Below are 21,599 nucleotides of genomic sequence, written 5' to 3' on the forward strand. Positions count from 1 at the left end.
AACCTCCTTCAACCCAGGCGAGCTGCCAGCTACCTTACACCGTCAGTGACCCCCGTTCATCTTGCCCATCATCTCATCCATAGCAGCCCAAGGGATGTTGAGGTTAAATATGTCTCGTGGACCTTTGACATTCTATCTGCTATGCAGGCTGTTCTTCTTTCTCTGCTTCCACGTTCATCATGTCCCAAATTGCTCTTTTCGTACGATTCCGATCTCCCTCTTTCGTGATGCTTTGATCATTATTGTACCATTTACATCTTCTATTGTTCGACCCAACATCATCACCGGAAACCTTCCCCCGGACACTGAATGTATATCCCCCAACCCCTCAATGGCCGAGTGCCAAGGAGCTTTGGTCTTGAGACAGAGCCTTGCTCCCCCGATTTCGAGGTGGCAGCGCGTGCAGACAAACCCAACAATACCGTCACAAAGAGACAAGTTTCCATATCAGGTGGCCAGACCACCAACCTGACCGTTGGTGTCACGGTCGGGGTGGCCATCCTCGTATTCATCCTGGGCGCTGGAGCCTTTCTCTACTATTACAGAGTGTCCCTCAAAAAGATCAGTCGCCGTCGGCGTCGTCGTCGCCGACGCCATCACTCCCACAAGTCATATAGCTCAAGGAGCTCAAAGAGCTCGGCCGACGACGGCCCCGCCTCTCATCCACCTCCGCCAGGGCCTCCCTCAGCACCACGCTCTACCGCCCCGTCTGCCACGCCTGCCGATCCCCCTGCTGACGCGCCGGCCGATGCTCCAGCCGACCCTCCGGCTGATATCCCGGCTGAACCCCCGGCTGAGAAGTAGTCTTGGGTGAGTGTTACACCCTCAGCCCCCAAGTGAGGCTTATAGTATTCGGGAGAGGGCTTGTAACAGAAAGTCTCAGGTACGTTGGGTCCCTCTTCACGAATATCAAAAGACTGACTTGAAAGAAGGATTTTATGACCTGACGTGAGTTGTACTATGCAGAATTTGACTTTTGCACGGAGCGGGAGTTGGCGGATGAAATTCCAAGGCGAACCCAGGCGCCACTACCTTTCCTACTGGACCCAGTATGGTGTTCGTTTGCGGTGTGTACAATTTTGAATTGATGATTGTTGTTTTGTTTTTTGTCTGAAGTAGCTCGTCTTATGTGTCTCTTGGTTCCATATGAACGACGGCCTTGCCATTCAGCCTCAAGATCCGTATTTGGAACACTTGCCCCCTGGCTCAGAAGGGCCGACCCTCGCAACATGGCTCCCTCGAAAGACGACCTGCTTCACTATACAGGTTACACAGCCTCCATCTCATTGTCATTCACAATCACAGCCCCATTGCCAGCAACCTCCCTTCTCAGATCTCGAGCTTCCGGCGGGATACCACACACAGAATCGAAAAACGAGTAGCAGCACTCGTTACAAGTCACCTCCCTGTCACCATGTATATCGTCTTCCGTCGTAAACTGCTCCAGTCGAAAGTCCGGGTCTACACCCCATCCCATCTCTAATCCCATGTCCTGGCCAGGCGCCGGCCCGTAGTCGATGAAACCGTCGCCCAGCGGCAAGTCCATACCAGGAGCCATACCCATACCCATGCCCATGCCCATGCCTAACCCCATTGCCATCCCAGCTACCGGAGCTGGGTGCAAGGGCATAGCCGTCATGGGAGGCATAGGCATGAAGCGTATCGTAGGTTCGCGAGGCTGCGAAGATCGTTTACTTCGGCGCGTGGACTTGGTCTTGGCCTTGGCCTTCCGTTTCGCTTTCTTGCAAGCCTTCTTGGGCTTCGCCTTGCCCTTGGTACGGTGATGATGATGGCCGTGTTTATGATGGTGGTGGTGGTGATGATGCATCCACCCGTGGGTGTGCGGACGTCGAGGGGAATGTACGTGGGCATCCATGTTAGGCTTCGGATGTACGTGGTGGATATGAGGTTTATGTATAAAAGACTTATGAGAGTGGACATGCTGTGCTTGATGGTCCGTCTTTTTGCGTGGTTTGGGAGAGAAGACGCAGTTGAAGCAGAAGTATATGAGGCTCACGGCGGCCAGGCCTCCGACGAGACAGCCGATGAGCATTCCTGCTATATTGCCTTCCTCGCCGCGAGGTATCAGGTGGCTTGTCGGGACGTGTGATGTCGGTATTGGTGCCATGTCAGGGGCGGCTGAGGTCTGGCCTCAGCTGGCTTGTGCCGTTTCTCGTGGTTTAGTCATCTGCTTGTTGCTTCTCGCATCGCCATGACTGTTTTCTTTTCCCTTCCATCTCAGGGGGAAAGTGACGATAATTGTATGAATCATTGTCGGCCTCCTTTCAGTTTGATAGCATCGTTCATTTGCGAAAGCCAATTTGTCTCGAGATACGTCTTCAGGAGAGAAAATGAGACACACTTTACACACTCGAAACTACTGAGGCAAGCAGCAAACCCACGACAATCTGTCTCTTCGCGCAGTCTCAAGAACTGGCCGTTTCAGGCACGCCTTTACGATCTCCAGAAAGCCAGTTCCAAACAGCCGGATGAGGCAGCACAACGTAGCACACGCATCAAATCACCACATGCTCGGTAACCAGTCCTGTTTGCGTTTGCGTCTACGGTACAAGCTGGCCATTGCTGACTCTGCGACCTCTGCATCCTGAACACGTGCTTGCGGTCGCTAATGTAGCATACAAGACGGAACGGAAGGGAGGTTGCAACTATTCTAGAGTCTACATTATCCTACAAACCATACGTCAAACCATCCATTCACTCCATCAGCCGCATCGCTGCCGAAATCTCAAGCAAGTAAAGAATAACCTGGGTATTGCCTCCGTTCTACTGGGTATTGCCATTCCAAACCATCCAAGTCATCGCTCAAGTCGCCCATATCCTCATGAATCTATGTACGGGAAGAGAACCTGGGTATCTCCCGCACGCACGCACTCCCACCGAGCCAGAAAATGAAACCTCCTCAACCCCTCCGGCGCCCACGCCTCTCTTCCCTCCTCTCCTCCCTTTCCCGAATCTGCACCAAAACAGACCCAATCGCCTCCTGCACCTTGCCAGAGCGCTCCATAAACGCATCGTAAAACTCGCAGTCGGCGTGTCCGGGCTGCCGCTCGTTCAAAGAGATGAGCGTGTTGGACAGCGTCTCCATCTCCTCCTTGAGCGGCGCGTAGTCGGTTCCGTATCCGCGTCGGCGGCGGCGGTGGGTATCTTCATCGCCGCGATGGTGTCTTGACGGCGAGGAGGGCGAGCCGGGTCTGTGTGAAGGGTACCCGTCGTCGCGGCTGTGGCGTCTTCTCCGGTCACGGTCACGGTCTTCATCTTTGCCACCGCCGCCGCCGCCGTGTCTTCTCCCATGGGAGCGATCTTGCGAATGTCCACGAGAGTAGGAATTGCGGTCTCGGCTGCCTCTTCGTCCCTTGCCATGTCTCCGTCTCACGTCTTCATCTTCATCCTCCTCCCCTCCACCACCACCGAAGCGCTCCATAGCTTTGGAGAGGATATTCTTGCCCAGGTGCTCCAGCATCTCCATGTCCATGTTTGGAACGCCGCCTCTAGCGCGCTCGTCGTCGTCGCCGTGGCCATGGGTATTGCCTCCGCGTGTGCTAAGGCGCCTGTCGTTCCTGTGCCCTCCTCCATTCTTGTCTTCGTCGCCGCCGCCGCTCAGCTTCTTCATGTATTTTTGTACTGCATATTCGACGAGTCCCCGGGCAAGGGTCTCTAGAATGATTTCGATTTGGCCGTGGTTGTTGCCGCTTCCGCCTCCGCCTCCCACCCCGCCGCTGTGTCGGTTGCGATTGCGGCTGCCGCGATTCGGGGACGGCGCGGTGTTGCGGGAGCGTGTTAGTGTGCGTAGTAAGCCATCCATGACCACGGGGGATCGGGATGCATTGGATTTTTTCTGTATCGTGCTAGTAGTGCGAATGAAGTGAAATGTTGAGTTGAGCGAGTGTGTTAGTCGTAAAGAGTGAACGCTCAGTGGTGTAAGTGGATCAGCTCTGAAGGGTACTCAAGAATGAAGAGGGAAAAGAGAGAGAGAAAAGAGAAAATGAATCGCTCTTCTTATTTTTCTGAGGCCCCTCCTCGACTTATTTCTTCCGATTCAGTAGCAGGACGACTTGCAGGTTAAAGCTTCTTAGCTTGTCGTTGGTGGCGCTGCGAGTCGCGCGGGTGGTTGTTGGTCATGTGGTGATGGTGTTTTCTCATGTGATTGAGTGTCCGTCTGCCTGTGCAAGTGAGACAGTAGCACCAGGCGCGCTGAGAGAACTGCTGAGTATTAAGTAGTCAGTTGGTCGCACTTTCCACCTTTCGCAGGTAGAGGGTAAAATGACTTTTTCTGTTTTCGAAATGACCCGCGGTCTGGTGCGGATTCAGCGTGGCTCAGTTGTCTTTTGTTTTTGGGCAGTGTGATGGATGTTTTGTTGGTGGTGACTGGACTGAGCGAGTGAGGTGAGCGACAGAGTCACAGACTAGGCGCAGCGTGTGAGGCAGCCCGGGGAAAAGCGGGTTATTGTTAGAAAAAGATGTTTCGCTGCCTAAGAAACATTACATGTGGGCTCCTTCGGAATATCCAGCGTTTATCCTTGGGTGACTTCCAGAATCTGAGAGGTCTCTGGTGAATACGGTTGCTCGAGCATGTATAGGTATGGCTTCAAGGTGAGAGGTTCATGCTCGCTCGTGGGCCGTTTTTGCGCCTTCAGTCCTGACACAACATTAAACAATCCCGCATGCGGCGCATCAACAGACACATAAAAAGGTCCAGTTTGAATTTGTCCATGTATAAATACTTGCGCCGTATCACCGGCAACTTTGTGCTGGACCGGCCTCTTCCACCGGTGTCTAGCACTAGGTACACTATGTTTATCATTGATAAATGCCATCTGAGGCAATTTTCCCCAGAACGCCTTACAAATGCACATATGCCAGCCATGAGAACCATTACGTGAGACTTTCCCCTTAGCTGAGAAGCTCCTTGATGTCCTCGATTCGTGCAAGCTTCTTCTCCTCGTCGCTCATCATTCCTAGAGACGTAGCACTAAGAGCATCAAGTCAGCAAACACTCGCTCATCCAGAATACCAAAGGGTCAACTCACATAAACTTCTTCCGGTCTTGTACCCGAAGCATCCTCTCCTCCACGCTCCCCTTGACGATGAAGCGGTACACCTTAACCTCCTCATCTTGACCCATACGATGCACACGATCGATCGCCTGAGCCTCAACCGCAAAACTCCACCAAGGATCCATCATATACACTCTTTTCGCAGATGTCAAGTTCAGCCCCACACCGCCAGCGCGGAGACTGATGAGCAGCACGGTGAATGTCTTTGATTCTTGGAACTCAGTCAGGACCGCCGCGCGAGCCTTTTGCGCCATGGATCCGTCGAGGCGGAGGAACTTGATGTTGGCCCTCGCCAAGGCCGGCTCAATCAACGTCAGGAACGATGTAAACTGGCTAAAGACAACAGACTTGACCCGCGGTTGCTCTCTCCTCAAGTCACGCAGAGCCTTGATCAAGGTCACGACCTTGGCCGATGAGTTGTTCACGCCCAAGCGCTGTAGACTAATCTTGGACTTCTTGAATACGTCCGGGTCGTCGTCGTGGCGAACCACCTCGAATAGGTCGCGGTAGTTAATCTCGGCTCGACAGTTGGGACAGGTCGGCACCTTATGCCGATCTGTTTGGTGCTTCATGTAGTCCAGAAGGCACTTTTTGCAAGCAGAGTGCCAACATCCAGTGACCGTCTGCTCGACCATGGGCTCTTCGGCACAGATGGGACACTCGCTCTCAGCTTCATCGCGGATCTGGCCGAGAATATGGGCTCCAAAAGCAGCTGTGTTGGATTCCGTTTCGGATATAGCTGCTGTGAAATGTTCAATCAGGGAACTTAGGTCCATGTCGTCCGCAAGGCCGGCAGCCATATCGGCCGCAGCTCCAGCTTCTACCTCGTCCGCAACGAGCTCCTTGTTTCGTACCAAAACCGGGTGACAACAAGATTGGCGTAGGCGCAAAATGTGAGCAAAAATGCTAGTAAACGCTTTCATAACTGTGCCTGCTTCAACGTTCTCTCTGAACGATTGCTTGGCTCTCGTAAAGATGTAGTCATAAATCTCTCGTTCGGTCTGGCTGAGCTCGACATCAACTATTTCAACATGTTTCGGTGGAAGGGGTACCAGTCTTCCAAGGGTTAGCTAAGGCGTAACAGTCCAGGATACATCCACTTACGGCTCGCCATCAGGCGTCTTCATGTCTTTGGTACGTCTCAGAACCAGAGGCTCCAACACAGTCTGTACCACATCAAGTGCCCTCATAAAGTCCTTGGACTCAAAGGGGACTGTGATAAAAGTCTTCCAAAACGAAAAGTTGTTCCAAGGTTCCACGCGAAGGAAACGAACCAGACTGAACAGGTCCTCCAGCTTGTTGACGATTGGTGTTCCAGTCAACACCCATCTGTGCTCGGCAGATATTTCGTAACACGCCTTGGCAGTTTTCGACTGTCGGTTCTTGATGTGGTGACCCTCATCCAGGATGACGCGGAAGAAGTTGAGCGAGAACAATCCGGTATGAGACGACTTGTCGCCCTTCTTGGCCGCAACTTGGTTGAACTCTGACAATACCACACCGTAACTGGTAATGACCACGTCAGGCGCAGACGCTGCGCTTGCGGCGCAACACACAACCTGAAGGTTGTTGGCCTTTTCGTTGCCATAGTACACAACGGCCTTGAGAGTGCCTTCTTTTGAGGCTTTCTCGGCCTCGCTATGCCACTGTGCCAATAATGACATCGGTGCCACGACGAGTGTTGTACATGGCGCATTTAGCACACTTGATGAGTTGGAGGCAAGCCTTGGAAGCTCATTGACGGACGTAGGAACACTGCCCGTCGCCTTGGCTTGCTGCGCAACGTCGGAGCGGTGGGTGTGTACTAGACTGAGCATCTGGATGGTTTTACCGAGACCCATCTCGTCGGCTAGGATACCGCCGAGGCAGTTTTGCTCTTGAACAGGGAAATCGAGAGAGAGGTCTCCCGAGTACGGGTTGACGTAGAAATGCTGCTGGTCGTGGACTTGAGGAAGCTCCTTTTCATCAGTGTCCTTGAGTGGCCATGTGTATTCCTCCCACAGAGGGTGCATGCTTGGCTCCCTGTTGCTCTTCTGGTCCTTTTCCTTGGTCATCATCCAATGCAACGCTTGCTTCTGGTAGGGTCTCAAATTCATAGCAAAGGTATCTGCAGGTTCCGCTTCGGGTGTGTTGAAATCGAATGACTGGGCCTTGCGGTAAAGAGCATCAAGCTGGTCTTGCTCCAGCTCTTCACCCTCCTCTTGCTCGTCTGAAGGGGGCGAGGATCCGGGCGCTCTGTCGGCTGGCTTAGCAGGCTCTTTCTCCTTCTTCTCATCCATCTCTGCAGCCTGCAGCAAACCTTGCCGTTGGTGTTTCGACGCAGTCGCATTAGCTCGCGTAGGTTCGAGGTTGATTTCAGAAAAGAGCTTTACTAACGCCACTTGCCTAAGGCGCAGCTCCTTTTCTTCGGTCGACTCTTTCTCCTCGAAAAAATTGGTCGCCCTGTTTTCCGCCACCTTGAAACCAGGCCGGTGGAATGCTGATGCAAGCAGATAACACTTCAACTGAATGAAGACGGTGTCGTTCGTTCGCAAACGCTCAGGGGCGTACACGCAGGTACCCTCGAACTTGCATATCTGCTGGTCCATCAACGTTGAGACCCATTCGGCTGTTTCTTTCTCCAACCTGCCAATCTCGGACCCGCTGCTGTTTGTAAATCGCACTAATACGTCGTTTCGCTTTGAAGCCGCAGCTGGGCCACGCTGAGGAGCGTTTGCGACACCGAACTTGGTGTGTAACTTGGACTTGGGCGGTTGGATCTTTTGCCGCTCAATCCTGACTACATCTCCGTGGTTCAGCAGGTTTGCTCCGCTCCGTGTTGCCCAGCCCTCGACGCCCAGGGAGCCGATATATCTTGCCTCGGGCATGGTTCGTCTAATCACGGGCTTTGGTGCGTCCTTCATGGGTGACTCTTGTTTGGTGGCGTTCGCCGCGGCCGGTGATGGTCGAGAAATAGCACTGAGAGCCGGGGATTTCTTCTTGAGGTTCTTCCACGTGCCATCGAAGTACATGTTGACGGCTCGCTCGAGGTTATTGTCGCAACTATCCCGAATTATACCCAGCACCTCCGCCGTAACCTTGTCTCCTATGAAGCTCTCAAAAGTCTCCTGGTCGAAGGTCATGGCGGACTCTTCGCGCTGCATATTGGAAGATGCGCCAGATCGGTTGGAGGCATCGTCGACTGGCTGTTCTACGAGTGGCCCACGTGGTTTCGAAGGCGAAGACGGGGGTTCAGCATCCTCGCTCTTGATTTGGGGTGATTGATCGTCGACATTTTGGAAGAATCGCTGCTTCGGTTGCGTTGGCGGGGTGGGCAGCACCGGGCTGGACTGATGGCTCAACACATCGTCGTCCGAGGCGGCAAAGAAGCGTCTCCTCTTCGCTGGGGGTTCAGGAGACTGTGGGTATTCCATGGCTATTCAGATTGGCGCCATGAAGGTTTCCACGATGGCGGGTCGTACTGGGTGGTCTGCCACTGACACTGAACGAGACGAACCGCCACAAAAAGTTACCTGGGCAAGGAACCTAGGACGGGAGACGCGAGGCGAATCAGTCAGCGCGACGGGGCGCGTCGGGTCGTCATGTGACTGCGTGTCTGCTGAGGTAAGTCAATTAAGAGACATCCCGGCAAAGACGTCATTACTCGCAACCATAAGTGTTCGACCTCGAAGTTTTAGTGCACGTACACAGTAAGGTACCTTACAGCAGCTGCAGCGGCAAAAAAGTCAGGCCCCACAGCTCTTTATCCAGCTGCATCTCGCGAATTTCAGAAGCAGCACCGACATGGCGCATCACACCAGCGTTTTTTCCTGAATGAATCGAACAACACGGATCGCCGGCCATGGCCTGAGAAGGCTCGTCCAGACCCCTCCACGGGGCACCAGGGGCATCGTCACAGACGCAGACGTCGTCAAGGCGAGGAAATACTGCCAATCGCAGCTCCAGTACGCAGCATCCCATCCCCAGAATCATGAGGTGGAACTTGACCGTCCCAAAAGATGCTGACTTCCCAAAAGGCACAGCGACTATGATGCGCATATAATAAGCCGCCTCGTCCCGGCGCGCGCAACAGACACCTACCTCGCCCTCCGCAGCCTCAACCTCGAACTCGTCCGCCTTCCCGAGCTCGTTTCCAACCCGACCATCGGGCAGATGCGCATGCAGTTCTGGCGTGACTCCATCGACAAGACCTTTGCCGGCGCGCCCCCGGCCGAACCGATATGCGTGCTCCTCCACCAGGCGCTGCAGGACCTGCGCGCGCGCTCGCCAGGCAACGCCACGGCGAGCTCCATCAAGTTCTGGGTGCAGCGGCTCGTCAAGACGCGGGCGAAGCACATGGACAATAGGCCATATGCGTCGCTGGCCGCACTAGAAGAGTACGCCGAGAACACGTACTCGACGCTCATGTACGCCACGCTGGCGTCGATGCCGCTACGCTCGATGCAGGTGGATCACCTGGCGAGTCACATTGGCAAGGCGTGCGGCATCGTCGCCGTCTTGCGCGGTATCCCCGTGCTGGCGGCGCCGCAGCAGCAGCCCGCGAAGTCCCATGCCGGACCGGGCGGCGGACGACAGGATCCCGCGCTTCTCCTCCCGCTGGACATCATGGCGGAGGTCAACCTGCGGGAGGAGGATGTCTTCCGATACGGCCCGCAGGCGGAGGGCTTCCAGGACGCCGTGTTCAAGGTGGCGACGCGGGCCAACGACCACCTCATCACCGCGCGGGAGATGCTCAAGAATCTCAAGGCAGGGCAGGATGCCGGTCACGAGTTTGAGCACGAGGGCGAGGCAGAGCACGTGTACGAACCGGAAGAGGACGACACGCAGCGGGACCTCCGACGAGGGTTCGGGGTGCTGCTTGAGGCTGTGCCCGCGCAGGAGTACCTGACAAATCTCGAGGGGACCAACTTCGACCCTTGGAGGGTGAAGCCGAGCTGGAAGCTGCCTTGGCGTCTCTGGCGTGCAACAAGCAAGAGTCGGATCTAAGTGGCCACAACGGGTCCTGTATGATTATGTATCTGATGGTGTTACAACATCAATGGGTTGGCTATGTAAGAGTGCAGTGTAAGACTAGCTTGGCTCTCGTTCCAGAGGCCGTGTAAACAAGTAACCATGCTCCCATGAAGCCTAACCATACCTGAGCTGTGACTGAGTTGAAGCGTGTGAACCCCATCGAGAGACCCCAGTGCTGACATTCCCGTCACCTGGATTGGCCGGTTCGTCCGCGGGGACAGTGCCAATGACCAACTTCATCACGCGCCACACGGCCGTGGCTGAATCTCCCTTCACGCCCCCACAATTCTTCCAGACTCAAGCACCAGCCACAATTCGGAAAATTCCACTCTGTGGCGCATGAGCTCCCGAAATAATTTGGCAATCGTCAATTGGAGCTTCTTCCGCACTTCGAATCATCCCCAGTATAGCGTCAATGTCGATATCAAGATGTTGTACGAACTCATAGGAATTGTAAGTCGCCACCAACGCTCTTCTACCGACATCTATCTTCTAAAATGAGGAACTAACATTATCTCCAGGTGCGACCGGGCTCCCTCGCCGAGGTGAAAGAGTACGCGATCCCCCCATCTCTACCCATAACCCCCTTCGAACCCAGCGCCTCAATACCTCCCGCCATCTACCATCGCAAACCCTCTCCCAATTACCCAATACCCCTCGATTTCTAACCTAATACCTTTCTATAGAATCGCCCTCACCGCCGGCCAAATCGTCCTCCGCAATGGCGGCGTCATCCGCGGCATCTCCAACTGGGGCGTCTTCACCCTCCCGCGCCCCGTCGCAAAGGCCCAGATGAAGCACAAGGCCGGCCACTACTTTGTCATGCGCTACGACGCCTCCTCCGCCACCCACAACGACATGCGCACCACCATCAACCTCGACCCCCGCGTCATCCGCACCGCCCACGTCAAGCTCGGCGACGGCAAGCTCGAGACCATGGCCCGCTTCGGAGACGTCAAGTGGGATCAGTGAGCGCGCGTTAGGAACAAGAAATAGACGGTCCCTCCCCCGACTTGGCGGGGGGGCATGGAATGAGAAAAGGGAATTTGCGGATGATCACCGCCGCGGATGAAAGAGTGGGGGGCCGCACAGCATGGAGTGTATGAGTTCCCTCCGCGTGGAAAACGGGAATCGTGGCTCGCGGGCCTCAAAATGACAGTCGTTGTATGATATGGGATCCACCCCCGAGCCGGCGCCGGGGACATTTGATTGCGCATGTATAAAGCCGACGATAGTTCGGAGTGTATAAATACGTGGCACGCCACTGATACAAACTGGACGTAATGGTTCTCTCTAAACCACTGCGTTGAAAACATGCACTTTCTTCTGCACTCGAGCTTCTGTCAATCTGATATTCGCAGTCCATAACTGCATGCGCTAGGCTAATGCTGAAAATCTCTACCACTGGTCGTGATCTGGCCTCCCGATGCAGCCTATCTCTGTGGTTTCAGCGGCCTCGCTGTCGATAGACGTGCCGCTGCTATGTACCAATCGTGTGTGTGTGTGTGTGTGTGTGTGTGTGTGTGTGGAAGGGGCGCCGGTTTACACTCTTCCTACCGTCGTCGGATTCGTCCCCATCATCATCTTAATGACCTTTGGTCGTGAGTCTCTACCTCGTGTGGTAACGCCGATCCATGGTCTGCTGTATATGCCTTCAGGCGTCCAAGTCCATTGTCTCGGACTTGCCAATCCCTCTCTCTTTGCACCAAGCCACGAAGTCATCAATCACACTGGGCCATGCTCCATCCTCGTTCCAGAAAGACAATGTCTCATCTGCCATGGACTTGGTCGCGAATTCGAGAATCTGGTTCCACATATCGCGGTTAACCGATCTAGTCCACTTCTCTTCGAGGAACTTCAACCACAGCTGCAGCCAGTCCTGGTTCTTCGTCTTCCACTCCCAACCGGGTGGCGAAAAGAGAACGTTCCAGTAGACTGTAGCAATCTCAAGGTTGAGTGCTTTCTGGGTCGGCTCCTTGCTGGCAACGAAGGTGTGCCGGTACACCTTTCTGAAGTAAGCAGGGTCAGTTGAAAGACTGCTAACCAGCGACTTGATGTGAGAGACGTGCGCTTGACGCGTCGCAGCACTGTTACCATGTCAGTATACTAAAGGCTGACACTGGAAAGATTGCCCATACCCAGACGCCTTCCAGCCATCGACGAAGCCTTTTCTAGTAATCTCTCCAACAGAAGGTGCCTGAAGAAGTTCCATCACGACCAGCAGCTCGGCATTCTCGATGTTGACACCCAAGTCGCCGAGGTACGCCATCGTAGTGTCAAGGCCCAGTGTGTTCTTCTCGTCTTTTGAGTCATCTACCTACTGTTAGTCATGGAACGGAGGGGCTAAGCTGTGAGCCAATACCTCTTAGTTTGTCGAACATTTGATTCAACGAAGTATCGAGCGCTGAAGTCGTGGGTGTGGAAGTTCCACTACCGCCAGAGAAGTATCTTTAGGACTTGTCAGTCAATGCTTTACTGCAACAAAAGAGACAACAAGTCCATAAAAATGTAAACAATTCTGGGCTCATGACGCTTCGAGAGGTGAATGTCAGCTGGCAACTTTGCGCAGGACATGGCAGACTAAGTGGGCGGAATACCCAGACTGATTCTTCTCCTCAGCGACGAGGATATTTTTTGATGCCTTGCGTCTCGAAGACCACAAGCTTAAGCCTTTGGTAGGCAAGGCATTCTTCACCCCTTTCCATCCCATCGTCTTGATGCTCCTCTCTTGTCTTGGCGTCAAGCAGTCCCAACGTGCTCCGGGGTTCCGACGTATTCCAAGAACGAAGCACGTCGGTTGGTGCGGAACCAAGGTAACTGATAGAGGCTCGAAGAGGCAAAGACGTGCTGACTGCCTGTGGCCGTTTGTGACGAGAGACTTGGGAAGATGATGAATGCTAGCCAATTTCTCCATACAAAGGACCGTGACCTTCGTGGTGGTCGGATATGAGTGGCACCGGGGTGACAACCGGCCCAGTCCGGAAAGGCGAGGCACTTGCGTCAACTAGATCGACCAATAGACGGGGAATGGCCGATCCAAGCAACGAAGGTGGCGGCTGCCATGGCAGTCGGTTGCTTTAAGAGCCATTCCATCTGCGTGAATGTTTCAGGAGCAATTGTCGATCGGCGTGGACTCGGCCTTTCTCCTGCGGTGTGGGCAACAATGTATCCCCAAAGAGTGAACTGTGACCTCGTAGCTGCAGAGGTGCCTCTCTCCGACGGGTGCATTGGAGCAGCGCAACGCTGAGTAGCGCTCCGAGGGGGGTTCGACGGCGCTTCCCCCACAAAGGGCATCTTAGACCGGGCCAACAACCGAGCAAGTCAAGTTATGCTAACGCGGTATCCTTGCGTGCGCTGCAGGCCAAATTGCCCGAGAAGGGCCGGCGCATGGTGAGATGAGTGGTTCGGATAACATTAAACGGGCGGTAAAAGGCGATGGCAGAAACGACCATGTCGAGCAAACAAATGGGGGACGAGCGAGACCAAACGAAACGAAACAAAACCGAGGCGTGGAAAATAAGAAACCCCGTGTACTATATCGGGTGAGTTGCACTTACGCATCAACAGCTTCATTGAGCTTGTATCCGGCATTCTTCAGGTACTATTCGAAAGCTTGTAGTTAGCATTCCATTCCGTCTTCAAGATCCAATGGCCCGGTGGGCGGTCTCTTCTTCCACCAGCTGCCCCCCTTCCCCGCCAAGGCAGTATCACGTCGATGCCCAGTCATGCTCCAGTCACTGGGCAGCACAACGCAACGCAGCGCAACGTAGAGTAGCGGCGCACGACAGGCTTCGACGTTTCGCCGCCAATTCAAGTACGATGTCCGTATCTTGCGAACCGAGGAAGACGATGAGGAGCTAGGAAAGTGCAGGCGTCGCCTAGTAGGCGAGGAACCGAGACACTAACAGCGATTGTGTATTCTCCTCTAGGCTTGGACTCACCCGTTGTGCAGTTCTGTCGCTCGCACCCGTCAACTGAACGAACTGGGTGGTCATCGCCTTCTGGGAGGTCGATGTTGGCGCCATTGTGCTCGCAGCAGTTCTACCTCCGTCTGCGTGTGGCCGTATTGCCCAAAGCTGCCTTTTTGGTTCGGATGTGGGTAGAGGGAGTCGCGTGACGCAATCGGCCGCTTTCAAGAGTCGGTGACGATGCGACGACTGAGGGTGTCGGCGATAGTGCAATACGCTTCGAGGCAGAGAGGAAGAGGTCGTGGGTAAGCCGCTTCTTGAGGAGACGAGGCGAAGTTCGTGCAGGTCAGATGTGACGGAGTGCGTGAGATTGAAAGTCGCTGTTGCAGTGGTGTGGTCAGTGGAAAGGGAGGAAGGTAAGGTGGTGGAAAGAGCTTCGGAGGGGTGGGAGCGAGCAAGGCTGAAGCCGAGATGGTGGGGTAAGAGCCAACGAGCGATGCCTTCCAGTTTGGTTGCTGAAGGTCTTCCTATGGCGGGGCAGTCTGTGGTTTTTTGGGCGGTAAGGCTCTCGCGCTCCCACCTCGGTGGGCGACCAACCTATGCGAAGGACTCCTCAGTGATCACCTCACTCAAAAAATGGTGCCCTCCACTGCCTTGGGGTGCTGTACTCCGTGCCTTTGGTGAAATGGCGGGCCGTGGACGGCGGGAAGTGGGACTCTCTGACCGCAAGAGCCCGCATCTTTGACCCCGCCTTCCTGATTGGGCCTCATCTTGAAAGGAACATTCTCCCGCGTTTCTATGCGTGCATCTCATACTCACTGGCCTCGTCAAACTCACTGCAAAGACTCTCGGACCTTCTTCTGCTCATTCTTTCCACTTGCTCTTTTTCATGGCTTCTATCCTCATCTGAACTGATCACGATGAGGTACGAATGCTCTCCCATCAGATCTCATCCGCGTAAGGCAGACGATATCATTCGACAACTCCTCTCATATATAATCACAGAGACCGCAGAATTCAAGATAACCTCCTTGTATAAGTGATCATATGGGCTTTTTCCCCCTTTCTTACTTCCCAATCACTCAAGGCTAGTCTTGGTACATAAGGACACATACGAGTCGCTCCGTTTCATGCCTTGGGAATAACGATTATGGGCTACCTCAGACCAAACCAGAGACTAACACAGCTATTCTCGAGGAGCAAGATCGGTTTGTGTGTGCCCCACAAAATGAAGTTATATTGAATAAACCATTGAATTAAAAGCTTCTTGTCGAAAATTCTGGCAAATCAATTTTGAAGACGCATTTCCATGAGACTGAGAGGCTTTGGTGAGGAAGCTGAAGTGAGAGTTCAGACCTGAGACTCATGTACCTTGCTGGTCGGGAAAACGCACTGTGTTCTCAGTCAGAATAGCACCTTTTCTCGCTCCGCCGATCGTCTGTGTGCACAGTGCAGATACTCTGTGAGAAACCCCACTACGAATGACGTCTACCAATGGCACCTGTTGCGCTTGGCAACTGTTTTAATTGATTGGGCAGGCAGCAGACGCGACTTTTTTCTCGACGCGCCGTCCCGCTGTTGCATGAGGTAAGGTACCTCACCGTACACCACAGCGACAAAGACCACCTGCTCTCAGAGTATCCAATCCTCGACAGAATAAGACAACCAGTCTTGCATGCTGCTTCGAGGACCACACAGCTACCGACATGCCATAGGATGGACTCCCCTCGCAGTCGGGACTCGAGCGAGCCGGCCATCGACCCTGCGCATCCTTTCAAGGGCGTTGTCGTGTGTTGCACAAGCATCCCGCCAGACCAGCGAGTAAGTTGTGGTGATGCACACATTCATTCGCCCCTCTACCTGCTCTCTACCCGGACCTCCATGCTGCTGCTTACTACGACCTCACCATGCCCCATCTGCTGACACTTATATAGACACAAGTAGCCACAAAGACTGAAGAACTTGGAGGCATCCACAAGTACGATCTAACACCCGACGTAACGCATCTTGTTGTAGGAGACTACGACACACCCAAATACCGCCATGTCGCCAAAGAACGAACCGACATCAAGGTCATGGATGCCAAATGGATCGATGCAGTAGGAGATCTATGGATGAAGGATGCCGATATTGACTTTGCCGCCCTCGAACGAGAGTGGCAGCTCAAGCCGCTGGAGACGTGTGGCCATGTCGTCGATGCAGCCGATTCTACTGAAGCTAAGCGCGGGAGTCTGTTGCTTTGTATGACTGGCTTCGACGATCGTAAGCAAATTTGACCTGGTTTCTCCCCAGCACAGACCTGACCTTTTACAGCCGATCAACGCAACAGCATCATCGAAAAGATCACTTCCAACGGCGGCGCATATACGGGCGACCTAACAAAACGAGTTTCCCACCTGATAGTCCGAAAACCGGAAGGGAAGAAGTACAAGGCCGCCAGAGCATGGAATATCCGCACCGTGTCGCTAGCCTGGCTCGAACAGAGCATCGAGCGCGGCCTGATACTCGACGAGCAGTGTTTCGACCCCGTCCTGCCGGCAGAGGAACAAGGCCAGGGCGCCTGGAACAGAGTAACACCAAGGAAGGCGTTTGCAGGGAAAAGATCGAGATCAGGTGCTGGCGAGGTTGGCCAGAGAAAGCTCAGGAAAACAGCTAGCATGAAGCTCGGCAGCCAGCGAGACATGCTTTGGGGAGATATCCTCGGTAACAAGCCCTCCGGCGAGTCTGCCGGGCCTGTTGATACGGCGGATAGGATTGAGGTTCAAGACTCTGGCATCCACGATCGAATGGTCCAGCCTGCCCCTGACGCGGGCATCTTCTCTGCATGCTCTTTCTTCATGTCTGGGTTTGAGCAATGGAAATCCAAAATTCTCGCAGACACCATAGTTTCTTTAGGTGGACAAGTTTGCGACTCCTTCCAAGAACTTTCCACCAAAGGCTATGAGGCGAGGCCGGCTCGCAGGCTTCTTATTGTCCCGCAAGAATCCCAGCCGTCAACACATCTTCAGGTTCCGCCTGAGCACATCGACAAGATCCAAATCGTGACCGAGTTCTTCATCGAGCGATGCCTGCATAACAAAGCTTTCCGCGACCCAGACAACCATATTCTAGGTCGCCCGCTACCAGTGTTCCCCATTCACGGCTTCAAGGATATTTCCATCTGCACGGCGGGATTTAGTGGAATTGATCTGCTGCATGTGGAAAAGGCAATTACACAGATTGGTGCTCGCTTTGCATCAAGGCTTAACGACACAACCTCGGTGCTGGTGTGTAGGGCGCTCGCGGAAACGAGGAAGGAGAAGCTCAAATTGGCTCTCGACAATAAAATCCCGGTTGTCAGCTCGGAATGGCTTTGGGAGTGCATGACAACAGGTTTCAACGTGCCAATCAAGGAGTTCATGTTTCCTGAACTGGGCCAGCCGTCTAGTCTCCAGCCCAAGCCAAAAGCCAAAGAGACAACGAGGGAGGATATGAAGCAGGCTTTCCAAAGGACAAGGTCTGAGCCCGTTCCTCAAGCTTCGAGAAAGCCCGCGGCAAGACACTTGACAGTCGCGGGTGGAATCGACACAACAGCCTTCCAAGACGATGAAGGTCGGGGCAAACCTACTACATCAACTGCGAAGGTATCAACTGTTAGGGAGACCTCGGTAGCGGCTTTCGCACAACCCGAAACGACGACCGCAAAGGCTGAGTCGACCGCCTCTCTCCAGTTCCAGACAGCCAAGACGCACCAGGCAGACAGTTTCGGTGCTGGGACAGTGGCGCCGCCGTTGACAGACGCAATTCCCAGCGACTTGAACGCGGAGCGGCCAATCAGGCATCCTATGGAACTGGTCAGAACCACGAGCGTGGCCGATAGCCTGGATGCGACCCCTATTTCTCTGGCCGAAGCGCAAGCTGCCGTCGAGACCGAGGTTGGCACCGATGCAGCCGGCGAGGAAAGCCAAGTCAAGACGAAACCAATGGATAATGAAGAAGCGGAAGCGGAAGCGGAGCGCAAACGTCAACGGGACGCAATGAAGGATGCGGAGAAAGAAGACCTAACTTCCAAACTTGCATCTCTTATCGAGTCGAAACCTAGCGGCGAGAATGCCACCGATGTGGAAGGCTCAGGCCCGCTGCAGCAACCGACACGACGTGCCAAACGAATCTTTGGGCGTGCTATCAGCAACGCGTCGGCAGCATCCAGCGGAAGCGCCGAGTCGCGCATGGACTCGATGGGCCGGACGGCGGACGAGAAGCCCCAGCAGGAGAAGGAGCAGGAACCACCATCGACGCAAATACAGTACCAGGACCCCGGCGCCCAGCAGCATCGGGCCAAGATGATGAGCAAGATTGCCAGCGTCGGCGGCGAGGGTGCCGGCAAAGCGGCGGCTCCGTCTCCGCCCGTCGTCAGCCAGCCTGCCAGGAGGAAGATTTCCACCATTGGGGGATTTGACTTTAGTGACGAGACAAGGCCCAATACTAGGCAACTAAGGCGCAAGTAAGAAAAAAACATGTGCCGGGTTACTTCAACATCGGTGTTTGTTTGAAACAAACAAGTTACTGTGCGCAGGTTTTGTTTGGATTATATCATCACGAGAGGACAAGGGGGACGGCCCGCGCGTTTATGAGAAGCGGGCGTGTAGGGGGTAGATGGGGGAGGGGAAGGGGTTATAGCATTGCATAACATGATAACAAGGGAACATGGAATTGACGACGCCAAGACAGGATTGACGGAGTAGGCATAGGGATTTTATGGATTTTAGGAGCAAACTGAAATCATAACAGCATCAATCTTTGGGGGTATCTCTCATTTCGTAAAGTTATGGTGTACATCTACAACTTTCAGGGGCATCTCCCATGCGCTCTCGTACAACTCTTCGTCCGCCCCTGCTTATTTCCCCCTTTCTTAGTACAGGTATCATCGGTTTGCTGTTCAACTTGGATTCAAGTTTTGACAAAGGAAAAGGAAGGTACAAGTCTGCTGTTCGGGATATTTTGTGATTTCAAAAAGATTCCTTTCCTATCTCCCCTTTGAAATGTCCTGTATTCCTAGTTGCTGTTCTCGTCGGATCAAAATGTGTCTTGGGCACAGCCCCAATGGTGAACGCTAGAAGGAGATGTAGAAAGGAAAAAAGGGCGCCAGCTCCTCAGAACAGTAGATTGATTGATACAGGGGGCACACGTCTCCGACCAACTAGCCATCGTACAACTAACAACTAAGAGACTAGAAACGACGGGGTATATGTAGGTAGATAGGTAGGTAGATATGCTGGAGGATCACAGCACAGAAGCTGCCTCAGTGAGGACGCTGAGCAGACTGGCCGCGGCACCGCCAATGCCCACGGCGCCCAGCGTCTCGCCCCAGGCCTTCTTCTTGTCTCGCCTGTCGCGGTCAGATCGCTCACGGTGGTGACGGCTGGGATAATGGTCCCGATCACGGTGGCGGTCTCTGTGGCCGTCGCGGTCGCGGTCGCGATCCCTCTCGCGATCACCACGATCTCGGTCACGTTCCCGCTCGCGATCTCTGTAGTGGCCGTCACGGTCTCGGCTCTCATAGTCCCTGTGCTCGCGGCGCGAGGGCCTTCTCCTCCGATCGCGGTCGTCGCGGTAGGAACGGGGAGACGAGGCGTGGGGGTCGAGCTCATGAGGTTGCGGGTCGAAACGAACGTGGTTCTCGTTCTTGTTTTTTAGAATGGGCTTTGGTTGGACCGTTGCAGCGGGTGATGTGCCCTTCTCCTTGTCTAGGGGAGGGGGAACGATGTAGTATGTCTTGTTTCCCTTCTCCTCGTCGGGATAGCTGGCTTCTGAGGAACTGTCAGACGTGTCCCAGAGGGGTTCCTCGGATGATGAGGTGTGTGAGTCGCCGCGGCGGCGAGGTGAGCCTTGCATGGGACCGCCTTTAGGCGGGGGGGCGCCATTGTGACGTCTTGAAGAGCGTGCAGCGCGGGCCTCGGCAGAGAGACGAGCGTAGTTGGTGATCTCTTCACGGCTGAGAACACCGAGGACGGCAACATAGTCCGGGCGAGCCTCATAGCGGACGCCTGCACGCTCAAGAATCTCGGGGGAGATGAGAGCACGGCGGATGCGTGTCCACTTGGCTTCCAGAGGAATATCCATGCCATAGCGGTCCGGTGCAAGACGGCTTTGGGATGTACGCGGCGATGCACCATATGCAGAAGGGGGGCCACCATTGCCATTGGCATGAGGGATTGGAGGTACGAAGCGCGGTGAAACGCCTAGGTTGGAGGGCGAGGAAGAGAAATCTGCTGCAGCGCGGGCAGCTGCAACATCTGGTGGTAGATAGCGGGTTGCCGGTGAAGTAGATGAAGGGGAGATGCTGTAATTCTGAGCAGCAGTGAGGCGAAGGTTCTCCATGCCGTTGTTAATGGTATCCATGGCCATGAGATCGCGAGTTGAGATGAGGGCGAGAGAGTCGTTGTGCTCGTCGTCCGCGCCATGTTCCCTTTCATAAGTGGAAAGGGTGCTGAACTCGTTTGGCATATTGGGGGCGGAGCGCTGGTCTGCCATACGGCGGTCACCTCTTACAGCCGGAGCATACTTGTCGTCGTATGAACCATATGTCTCTCCAGGACCATAATTGCCACGACCTTGGTAGGATGCAGGTGTGACCGCCATGGCTGGATGGGGGTATGCGCGCTCCTGGGCGAGAAGCCCGCGGACCGATGGCGGTGCCGTAGCATCATTGCCAGTTGAGTGTTCCAGCTCGCGAATATAGGCACGCAGAACCTCCTGTTCAGGTGAGTTAGCAACAGCTTTGTTCTCGTCTGGATGTTGAAGATCATCGTACCTTGTTCTTGCGCAACACTTCCTTTGAGAAGCCCTCCTTCTCCAGCTCGGCTCGGAACTGTTGCCAAAGGTCCTCTTCGTCGTCGCCAATACCGCTGTCTCTCCGAGCAAATAACCTTGCCGCAATGGCATCCACCTTGTCCTTGATGTTGTCCAAGTTTCCGCCTTGTTCGTCCACTACGCGTTGTGCCTTACTGGGGTTATGTAGCTGCACTGTGTCGAGAAACATATCGATAGCGGTTTCTTGGTTGGCAAGTTTCGTGCGAACCATGGCCAACATGTCACGCTCGCGCTCTTCAAGATGTGTACCCTCGCCGTACTTTTCGATCATGGTCTCAAGGTGCTTGAGGGCAAAGTCGCAGTCCTCAACAAGGGGTGCGAGCTGGCGGTTATAAACGGACGAGGCATCTGAATTGAGGAGGGAATCTTGGTCTTCGGACTCGACCTTGAGGTGCTTGAGGACCGTGTGCAGGCGACGGACTACGTTGGCGACGTCGTCGAAATCTGGTCCCGAGGCCTTGGCGCGACGGTATAAGGCGCGCGCAAAGGCATCAACAGCTCTCAGGCTGGGGGGTGAGTTGCCGTTACTCATCACGAAAGAGTGATGGGGTCGTTGTGGTTGTGGTCAGTATTGGCGAGGTTTGCTGCTCGGTCGACGAGCAGTGATTATCGTGTGGGTGTGGTTTTTTCTTGGTAGTTGATGGTGTTGATGAGATGGAGAGGAAGAGAGACGGGAGGAATCAACGTCCGTCTAAGATAGCGCGTTCTTGCGGGTAGGCGATAGATGTATTGGGATGCTGCGTCTGGTGTG

At 54.4% G+C, this 21,599-nt stretch overlaps 7 protein-coding genes across 7 annotated transcripts; 3 read left to right on the forward strand and 4 right to left on the reverse strand.

Moving 5' to 3' along the window:
* Positions 1–2,920: 2,920 nt before the first annotated feature.
* On the reverse strand, positions 2,921–3,823 carry N0V96_011994 (uncharacterized protein; the record flags this gene model as incomplete). Its single annotated transcript, XM_053197109.1, has 1 exon — positions 2,921–3,823. One exon carries the CDS (start codon positions 3,821–3,823, stop codon positions 2,921–2,923), a length of 903 nt encoding a protein of 300 aa, XP_053045416.1.
* Positions 3,824–4,911: 1,088 nt separating this feature from the next.
* RAD5 (DNA helicase rad5) lies at positions 4,912–8,488 on the reverse strand (the record flags this gene model as incomplete). The annotated part of the gene is made up of 3 exons (XM_053197110.2): positions 4,912–4,990; positions 5,049–6,131; positions 6,180–8,488. 3 exons carry the CDS (start codon positions 8,486–8,488, stop codon positions 4,912–4,914), a joined length of 3,471 nt encoding a protein of 1,156 aa, XP_053045417.2.
* Positions 8,489–8,888: 400 nt separating this feature from the next.
* N0V96_011996 (uncharacterized protein) lies at positions 8,889–10,061 on the forward strand (the record flags this gene model as incomplete). The annotated part of the gene is made up of 2 exons (XM_065759467.1): positions 8,889–9,019; positions 9,092–10,061. 2 exons carry the CDS (start codon positions 8,889–8,891, stop codon positions 10,059–10,061), a joined length of 1,101 nt encoding a protein of 366 aa, XP_065611921.1.
* A 456-nt stretch (positions 10,062–10,517) lies between these two features.
* Positions 10,518–11,060, forward strand: N0V96_011997 (uncharacterized protein; the record flags this gene model as incomplete). Its single annotated transcript, XM_065759468.1, has 2 exons — positions 10,518–10,522; positions 10,775–11,060. 2 exons carry the CDS (start codon positions 10,518–10,520, stop codon positions 11,058–11,060), a joined length of 291 nt encoding a protein of 96 aa, XP_065611922.1.
* Positions 11,061–11,742: 682 nt separating this feature from the next.
* DCN1 (Scaffold-type E3 ligase) lies at positions 11,743–14,113 on the reverse strand (the record flags this gene model as incomplete). Its single annotated transcript, XM_053197114.2, has 5 exons — positions 11,743–12,175; positions 12,227–12,401; positions 12,451–12,536; positions 13,646–13,689; positions 14,030–14,113. The coding sequence occupies 5 exons, from the start codon at positions 14,111–14,113 to the stop codon at positions 11,743–11,745; spliced, it is 822 nt and encodes a 273-aa protein (XP_053045421.2).
* A 1,958-nt stretch (positions 14,114–16,071) lies between these two features.
* On the forward strand, positions 16,072–18,483 carry DPB11 (protein kinase activating protein dpb11; the record flags this gene model as incomplete). The annotated part of the gene is made up of 2 exons (XM_053197115.2): positions 16,072–16,258; positions 16,310–18,483. The coding sequence occupies 2 exons, from the start codon at positions 16,072–16,074 to the stop codon at positions 18,481–18,483; spliced, it is 2,361 nt and encodes a 786-aa protein (XP_053045422.2).
* Positions 18,484–19,258: 775 nt separating this feature from the next.
* N0V96_012000 (uncharacterized protein) lies at positions 19,259–21,380 on the reverse strand (the record flags this gene model as incomplete). Its single annotated transcript, XM_053197116.1, has 2 exons — positions 19,259–20,731; positions 20,790–21,380. 2 exons carry the CDS (start codon positions 21,378–21,380, stop codon positions 19,259–19,261), a joined length of 2,064 nt encoding a protein of 687 aa, XP_053045423.1.
* Positions 21,381–21,599: the final 219 nt, after the last annotated feature.

The sequence above is a fragment of the Colletotrichum fioriniae genome, assembly GCF_027942845.1.
Source record: "Colletotrichum fioriniae strain IMI 355084 chromosome Unknown scaffold_20, whole genome shotgun sequence".
Classification (NCBI taxonomy): domain Eukaryota; kingdom Fungi; phylum Ascomycota; class Sordariomycetes; order Glomerellales; family Glomerellaceae; genus Colletotrichum; species Colletotrichum fioriniae.